The sequence below is a fragment of the Gobio gobio genome (genome assembly GCF_949357685.1).
Source record: "Gobio gobio genome assembly, chromosome: 21".
NCBI lineage: Eukaryota > Metazoa > Chordata > Actinopteri > Cypriniformes > Gobionidae > Gobio > Gobio gobio.
In genome coordinates, this window is record NC_137117.1 from 38933686 (window position 1) to 38943047 (window position 9362).

The following is a 9362-nucleotide window of genomic DNA, read 5'->3' on the forward strand; positions in this document are numbered from 1 at the left end:
AATACCTTGGTCCAAAGCGGGTCAGAGGTGTGATTACGAACAAAGGCGGAGTTTATCTGAGTTTGGAGACGGCAGCGCCACAGGCGTGGATGATTTCACATACCAGCTAACATCAGCAAAGACTTTTAAAATCCTTTTAGCTCAACTCACTTTCAGACAGCAGCGAGTGTTTGAAACAACTTCTGTTTGTGATCCAACGTGGATTCTGGTCACTGTATAAAGCAGAAATATTTATATGCCATGCAAAAGAATGCGCGCAAACCATTACCATAGTAAACATGGTAAATACGACCGCTTAACGAAATCAGGCACATCATATCGGCGATCACAATCGTGTATTTATTTCAGCTGTCAGTACGTCTTTATACTGGACTGTCTGATATCCATATTTAGCTCTGCTTAAGTAATAAAATAAAGCAACTCTGCCTCTGTTTCTCTGACTGAAAATATAACTGTCTTGGGACTGTCCCTGGAGAGAGTGCTAAAGCTCCTCAGGTCGTATTTTTGGTGGAAATTTTGTAGAATCTAAATAAGATGTAAACATACAGTCCTGTGACTACAAATAAACAGAAACAGATGCGACTGAATACGCGTGTCCTCTTTCTTTTGTGAAATAACAGTAAATACCACTTCTGTGGGACAAATGAGGCTAAAAACACAAATTTTTCAATATGGTCAATGTCTCACTTATTATGATAAAACATCAATGATTGGGTTTTAAATATTTAAGTAAACAACAAAAGTGCCAACAAACGTCCGTTTTGCGATCTCTTTCTAAATAGTTTTCTGATAAAACTTCCATTTGCTGCAAAGATGGGTATGACGTTGTTCCACAGAGTATGGGTGGGTTTTAGTGAAGCTCTGCGGAGCTTCTGGCCCGACGGTGGAATTGCAGCGTGGCTTTGGGCTCAGTGCTAGAGGTCCGAGGCCATTAACCCAGCCGGCCAATTGAAAGCCCTGGCTCACACTGGCCAGACAGTGGAAAAGCAGCTATTTATGTGGCTTAGTGTAATGGAACCGTTTTAACCACATGAAGTCCAGCTCCAACCCTATTCAAAGGGCCTGTTTACTCCTGGTCCCGAGTAAACAGGCCCTTTGAATAGGGTTGGAGCTGGACTCTTCAGGACAGAGGGTCCCTGGGAGCTGGGTTGAAGACCTTCTGGTATAACATGCACACACTAACATAATTGACAGCATAAATTGGCCAAGTGACGGTTCTGTCAGCTGGCCCTGGGTCATCCTTATTGTCAAGCCCTGGATCACGGAGGTTTAAAGGTCTACAACACCTCATTTGACATCTGTATGTCAATCTTCTGTTCAAGCCTCTGCACCGCTGCATGCAGGAACTGAAAGACAACAAACAGATGAGATGCATTTAACTGGTGTATTAATAAGACCTTGATTCTGACATCTAATGTGTTAAAGTTGAAAACAGAAGCTCTTACCCTACAATAGTTCAGGACCTCAAGCAGTATATTCTGCTGATCCTCCCCCACAACAGATTTGCTCTGGTTTAGAAAACAAGGACATTAATGAAAAAGCAATCGGACCTTCATCTGTGTAACAATTTATTATGCATAGAATGGGTATGAACTTAAGTAGTGTCAAAATCAACACTTATTATTACTGTGTGTTCACACCGCCGCCGGCGAGAGCGTCAAAGTGGCCGGAAGTCATTCATTCTCAATGGGAGCTCCGGCGAGAGCGGCGCGGCGCGTCTTGGACGATTTGGGCGTCGAGGAGAGTTGAAATCAGGTCAACTTTATGGTAATGAGCTACGACGCGCTTCGGCGTCAACCAATGGGAATGTAGAAGTGCTCCGCTTGAGATGATTCTAGAGAACGCAGTGCTGTAAACTTTGGTTCCGACCACATTAGTTCCCAAGCAAAATAGAGGAGAGGTTGATCACTGCTGGTGCGGCGGGTTTGATAAGAAGATGCGCAACATTATTTATACACCACACAAATGGCTTTTAATTGGTTTATTTCATTAGCAAACATGTAACTATAATTGTTAAGTTCTTTCCATCGATCTGCTTTTTTTAACTTTCACATTTAAATGATTTCATGAGGTTATATTACACGGTTATACCCTACTTGTGGTCAGTCTGCACAAACGCCGATCAACATGATTGTTTGCTTTGCAGCCCCTTTAAATGCCGTTTCAAAAAAGACCAAGCATTCGCTCTACGTCAGAGCAGCAGCGCGTCCACGAATCTTCTACAGCGTCGATGGCAGGGCGGCCAGAGCGAAGTTTGACGCTCTCGCCGGCGGCGGTGTGAACGCACAGTTAGACTCAACAAACCTGTATGGGTGCATTTGGAAATACTGGAGGCTCCATGGCAGCTAAAGGGCTGATTGCCATGTTCAGGCCGGACATCTCTACAGGACCTCTGGCTGAATCAGACGGAGGCACAGCTCGGTAAAATGTGTGCTCCTCAGAAGGGAGTCCCACATTCATGTCCTTCGGAAGAGAATGATCATTACTGCCACGAGCAACATTGTTTATTTGAAATTACAAGTTAAGGACGTTTACTCATCCCCATGTTGTTTCAAACCCATGCGACTTTCTTCTGTGAGAAATTAGTGGTTGAAATCTATGACAAATGTTCGTTGTACCTTTTTTTCCCCATGACTAAAATGAGACGACAGCAGCATCATTAATAGATGACTGTGACTATATCAACATGGAATATCGTTGACGGAAAAAAGACAAGACAAAATATTACAGATTGTTTTTAACAAGCTTCTACGTGCTGCCATTCTTGCCAGAAGATTTTAATTCCCCCAATCAGAGCTTTTATCTTAAATTGATACATTTTCTGCCCAGTGTTTTACTTTAATTTTTAAAATCTGGCAACCTTGCGTAAAATGTAGGGCTGTCACGATGTGTGTGTGTGTGTGTGTGTGTTTGAGACAGGTTCGGGTAAATAAGCGTGCTAAAGTTATTTTCTGAATGTCTCATGCAGAGGACAGCACATGTGTAACCGTATATTGTATGCATTGAACCTATTTTTTTAAGCACCTGTTGTTTTTAAGCATGTTCACACGCAATAAATTAGTGCCTGTTACTTTTTATTGAAGTTCGCATATTATAAAAAAAGTGGTACCACATCATTCTCAAATGTAAAATGTTGTAACTAACTGTCTTGGTTGTGACCACTTCCTAGATAGACCAGAAAGACGATCTGAAAGAACATCCTAGTTTAATTTTCATATGTTGTATTTTGTTTGACCGTGCTCAAAGAGTAGTCGTCATCTAAAAACAGTCGTTGGAAAGTGATTCATAAAACTCAAAATATTATTTTCACTAAAACATGGTAAAACTGTCAACTTTCATATTCAAGTGTCCCATGAAGGAACGGGTCATATACTAAAATACATATAGGCTATAATTTGCTAGTTAGTTCACATGCATTATTTTACACACACTCAAAAAAAAAATGATACGTTGGATTTACTTAATTTTATGTCAGCAGGTTCCACGTAATTGGGTTATGTTGGATTTAATTAACATTGTTTATTTCAGTAAACTTAAGTTTTTTACATAAGATTAATTCAATGCCATTTACTTAAATCAGGTTAACATTCCTAATTTTGTACAAACTATTCAATTTAATTATTGTAAAATGAATATAAAAACATAAATAATGCAGTTGATTATTTTTATTTAGTGAAGTACTATGTTTACAACATTCACAACACCTTAGATCTTATTGGCTAGCCAGAAGATGGTTTTGTCACATCCGTGGCGAGCCCAAAGGAATTGTTTGTTCTTATTGAAACCGCTTTAATTGTTATTAGCAGATCCTCAGCCCAAGCACACGCTCTACACTTCACCACAATAACCTCCAAACATTACACAAACTTTTAAATACCAACATAACATTAAGCATTAAAAACTCTCTCCATTTCTCATCTGGTTAAAAATGCATTAAATATCACTTTATTTAAAACATTTACTCTCCGAATTCAGCCCCTTTGCAAAGCATGATGGGAATCGTTTGATTGGGTTACTTGATTGAAGCATGTTATCAAAATGAAAACCAAAGAGTAACAGTTTTAAGACAGTTTAACATGAAGCAATTACATTTGAACCAGATATAATGGTGTTAAATCAAGAGGAATTGCTTGAATAAAGTGAACAACATCATAAAATCATTTTTATTTTATTTTTTTCTCAAGACTTTTTTAATGTTTTTGAAAGGAGAAGGCTGAATTTATTTAATTAAAATACAGTAAAAACACAATATTAAGAAATATTAATACAATTTCTAATAGTTGCTGTGAATATATAGTAAAGTGTCATTTATTCCTGGGATCAAAGCTGAATTTATCATCATTACTCCAGTCTTCAGTGTCACATGACCCTTCACTAATCATTCTCATATGCTGTATTTTTCATTAAAAATCAGGACCAATATAATTTTTAAACAATCGGAGCTCTATTCCCTAAAATGACAGATGTCAATCTCCTGAAATGACATATAACCACCAGAACGGCCCCATAAACACTCCACATTCTGCACTACATAGCAAGTCTTAGACCAGAGCATTGCTTTATATGGACTGATCTCATCGTAGGTGTTCAACTTTAGTGATATTAAACTTCACTGTATGGAAAAGATTTCAAAATCTGTAAAACAAAACAAGAACACTAAAAATCTAAATGATTTATTAATTGCCATGTGCACCAGGAAAAAACAATTATAACATAAAGAAGTATGCCTGTCATTCATTAATGTTAATGATAAGCATTTCAATAAAAATAGCATTCATATTTCTGTATAAATAGCATCAATATTGTTATGTTAGTAAGTGGTGTTTAAAATTGCTTTAATGAGCTGGTGAGTTTATGGTGAGATGAAAAACTGTTCTTCAAAAGCAAAATGAATGTCCTATTATCACTGTAAAGCTGCTTTAAAGCAATCTGTGTTGTAAAAGCGTTTATAAATGAAGGGGGCTTGACGTGTTGTGGACCGCTTGTTATGGGTCGCTTTGTGCAAGAAGGTCCAAGGCCACTGTTTTGCCCCACACTGTAAAAATATTTTAGTGCTAATTTCCTCTAGCTTTTTCTTGTTGTCTCAACTTTTGTAAATAACAAAAAACAACAACGTTTAGTTGAGTCAACTTGACATTATTTGTTTTCTGGAGAGATGTAACTTCTGTAACAAATCTTTTGTAGTTGAGCCAATTAAAAATTTTTTTTTTTTTAATACAATACATGGCTTTTGTACGAGGTCGATGGTAGGTCACCTCATTGCTGGTAGTAATTTATTGCGTGTGAACATGCTTAAAAACAACAGGTGCTTAAAAAAATTTGTTCAATGCATACAATATACGATTACACATGTGCTGTCCTCTGCATGAGAGATAATAATGTGAAATATTATCCTGCCTTTCACCGTGCTTGGAATGCGAGGGAAGATGTCAGAGGGGCGCGCACACACAGACACACACACAGGCGCGCGGCCCCTTGTTTTTGAGAGGCAATATGACCATTGCGGTGTGAAAAGAGGCGGAATGATTTCTAAACATGTACGTTTATTTTTTGTGAACACGTTTAAAACATTGCGTTGTTTCTAAAGCTGTATGTTTTCTTCATCTCTATCTCTATGCTGGATGATTTTTTCTAAAGCCGGTTCAGTTAAACTATTCTTTTACTATTGTTTTCATTTTTGTCACTGTTGTGGACTGTGCCTTTACATTTTCTAGTATTAAATTTGGATAAAAGTTTCTGCTATGAATGGTGCAGTTTTGGGAAACGATAAATAAATGATATAAAAGTGGCCCCATTTATATACCCTGTGTATGCTCTGGAATGCGGACACGCTCCTATAAAATGAACACGACGGCAAAGCACACACACACACACACACACACAATGATATAACATAGGGTAAGCCATAGGTCAAAACTAACTGTCAAAATCAAACACACACACATAATGATTTAACATAGGGTAAGTCAAAAAAAAAAAAAAACATTAGCGATGATAGATAGGGTCAAAGGTTAACCCCCTTACACACATACCGGAATAACACCTGCCGTTGTTTTGTTTTTTTGCCAGCTATGGGAGAAAGCGGTCACCAGCGTTCGACACAAACCCATTGCCCGGGCGGTGCGTTCTTTTTCTACTTTCATGACTTCTATCTACCTACCCGCTATTGTCGGCTGCGCAACCATGTGTTAAGCACGTGCAATTAAAAACTGAGGTCCTGGTTATGCGCCTGTATTTTATGCTTTAGTAAAATTAAATTCAAATTATAGGCTAAAAGACATTACACAGATAAAAATGGAATGTTATAATGGAACATTGCGCTCCCCAACACGCGAAAGGTCGGATTTGCTCCATCTTTTGATTAGGTTTTGTTTAGAAAAACTTGAATCCATATAAGACACACGTCATTAGACACAATCCATGTCATTAGAATCAATGAATCCATGGAATTAGACACAACGTGTACACATGGGCAGGCCAATGTTTTTTTTTTGTTTTGTTTTTTTTTCGGTGATGGCGGTGACGATCTCAGACCCGCGGTAATGCGGTAACCGTCCCAGCCCTACACCTGCACTATAAAAGCAATCTGCGCGCTCAGATTCAACACTTTCGCTTCCGTTGCGGGACAGCTGAAGGAAATCACTGCCCACGTCTTTTTAAACCTTGCCAATTTGAACATGCTAGCGATTTTATAGCATTTCGTAATACATATGGGATGGGAGCAAAGAGAGAGTTTTCTTTGTGCTCATACCAACAGCAAACACACACACACACACACACACACAAGCCTAAAGAGCTCGCAAATTCCAAGTTAAAGGGTTAGTTCACCCAAAAATGAAAATTCTGTCATTAATTACTCACCCTCATGTCGTTCGACACCCGTCAGACCTCCGTTCATCTTCAGAACACAAATGAAGATATTTTAGGTGAAATCTGATGGCTCTGAAAGGCCTCCATTGGCACAATGCACTTTACCGCTGATTCGACTCACTGATTCATAACGCTTCGAAGCTTCATGAGGCCGTGTTTTGAAATCGTCATCACTAAGTCGTTATTTAGGGTTTTTTTGCGCACAAAAACTATTCTCGCCTCTTCATAAAGTTATTGTAGAACCACTGTAGTGAGATGGACTTTGTAACGACGTCTTTAGTATCTTTTAAGGGTCTTGAGAGTGAACCGTGCCATTGAGCCAATGGAGGCCTTTCAGAGCCATCAGATTTCAACTAAAATATCTTCATTTCTGTTCTGAAGATGAACGGAGGTCTGACGGGTGTCCAACGACATGAGGGTAAGTAATTAATGACAGAATTTTCATTTTTGGGTGAACTAACCCTTTAAGGGTTAAAGAGAGAAGGAAGGCTGTGGCCCAATACCCTGTCGGCGGCACTAAAGTCAGGACTCTGTTTTCGGCTCGGCTCGGCCAGAAAAGGTTGTCGGCTCTTATGGTCTCCTTCCAAACAACTCCTGGAAGACTGTTTCTCAGGGGGCGCAGAATCCTCCTGGTTTTCTGAGAAAGAAATTGAGGAAAATATATAACTGACCCAAATTTCTCCATATGCATGATACACTTAAATGAATAGTTCACCCAAAAGTTACCCCATGATTTACTCGCCCTCAAGTCATCCTAGGTGTATATGACTTTCTTCTTTCAGACAAACACAATCTGAGTTATATTAATAAATGTCCTGGCTAATCCAAGCTTTATAATGGCAGAGCCCAAAATTTTAAGCTCAAAAAAAGTGCATCCATCCATTATAAAAGTGCTCCACACGGCTCCAGGGGTTAATAAAGGCCTTCTGAAGCGAAGCAATGGGTTGAGTGAGAAAAATATCCATATTTAACACATTATACAGTAAAATATCTTCCATATTCAACTCATGCTGAAAGTGTAACACCTCTCGCAGTTCATAACGCTTACGCTACGTCCAACATCACACGCCAGTCACGCTTCCTTCATAAGTTTAATACGGAAGGCGGTCTGGTGGAAGCTAGATATTTTACTTTATAACATGTTAAATATGGATATTTTTCTTCTACGAACCCATTGCTTAGCTTCAGAAGGCCTTTATTAACCCCTGGAGCACTTTTATAATGGATGGATGCACTTTTTTGGGCTCCCATTCACTGCCATTATAAAGCTTGGAAGAGCCAGGACATTTATTAATAGAACTCAGATTGTGTTCGTCTGAAAGAAGAAAGTCATATACACCTAGGATGGCTTGAGGGTGAGTAAATCATGGGGTGATTTTCATTTTTTGGGTGAACTATCCCTTTAATGTTACTGCATTAGATACAAAATAAACCATGACATTTAGGCTATATATATATATATATATATATATATATATATATATATATATATATATATATATATATATATATATATATATATATATATATATATAAAAAACATAACATATAGCAAATAATTTAAAAGAAATGTGTTGGGTTCGAAGTGTTAAAACAATATGTTGAATAGGAAGCATGACACTTTGGTTGTTAAAGTAACGTTAATGAACAAACATTACACGTGTGAATATGAGGAGAACGGACTTCATATCATACATCTAACGTTACTAAACAATCACCAGAACAATGTTGGGAAATGGCTCTGAAAAGTTGATATATTAGTATAAAGCAATTATTTACTTTAAAAACCTGCATTATAATGTCTTTAGATTTGATAGGTAACGTTATGCAGACAGAGAATGCGATATAACGTTAGTTAGGTCAAACCTCGCTCTCGGATGTTTCTTCTGCTCCAGTCTGAGAGTTCTTCCTCTTCCTCTTCATCTTCTTCTTCGACAGGAGCGAATATACTCATTTCCATCTCAGTTTCTGGATCTTCATCTTCGAGCTTGACAACGATATAATGATCGTCGCTGAGCTTGTTTGTTCCGTCCTCATCAGTGTTTGAGCAACTTTGAGGGCGCGAGTCAGAGTGAAGCTTCATTTCGAGTCACCTCGCGGACAACTATCGAGGATTTTCCAGATAAAGGGGTTGTTTGATCCTCACTGAAGAATGTGCGGATTGTTTTTAAGTTTAAAACAGACGCACATTCATGAGAAGAGAATCTGCTGGCGCGTTTGAGTCGCTGACTGTGTGCAGTGATGGGCGGATGGATCTTCAAATAGCAAACTGATACTGAGGTAAATACTCGTGGATATATCCTAATTTATTGATACCGATACTAGATGTTTCTTTCAAATTAGTGATTGTAATCACTAATTTATTTATTTTTTTTATCATGAAATGGGTGCATATCACAAGTGGCGAATTTGTTTTAATAAAAATGAACAATGTCGGCAAATAGTTGTGCAGGATAGGGACTATTTTTCCTTCCGCCCAGCACATTCAACAG

At 38.3% G+C, this 9362-nt stretch overlaps 1 protein-coding gene across 1 annotated transcript in view; it reads right to left on the reverse strand.

Annotated features, from left to right (window-relative positions):
- LOC307117851 (uncharacterized protein) overlaps positions 1 to 9105 on the reverse strand; it is a 16196-nt gene extending 7091 nt beyond the window's left edge. The window contains exons 1-5 of the mRNA XM_079803025.1: positions 8737 to 9105; positions 7374 to 7507; positions 2305 to 2463; positions 1446 to 1508; positions 1287 to 1346 (exon numbers count right to left, since the gene is read on the reverse strand). Of these exons, the coding sequence (XP_079659151.1) occupies positions 1287 to 1346; positions 1446 to 1508; positions 2305 to 2463; positions 7374 to 7507; positions 8737 to 8953 (633 nt within the window). The 5' untranslated portion in view covers positions 8954 to 9105. The remainder of the gene's footprint in view (positions 1 to 1286; positions 1347 to 1445; positions 1509 to 2304; positions 2464 to 7373; positions 7508 to 8736) is intronic.
- Positions 9106 to 9362: the final 257 nt, after the last annotated feature.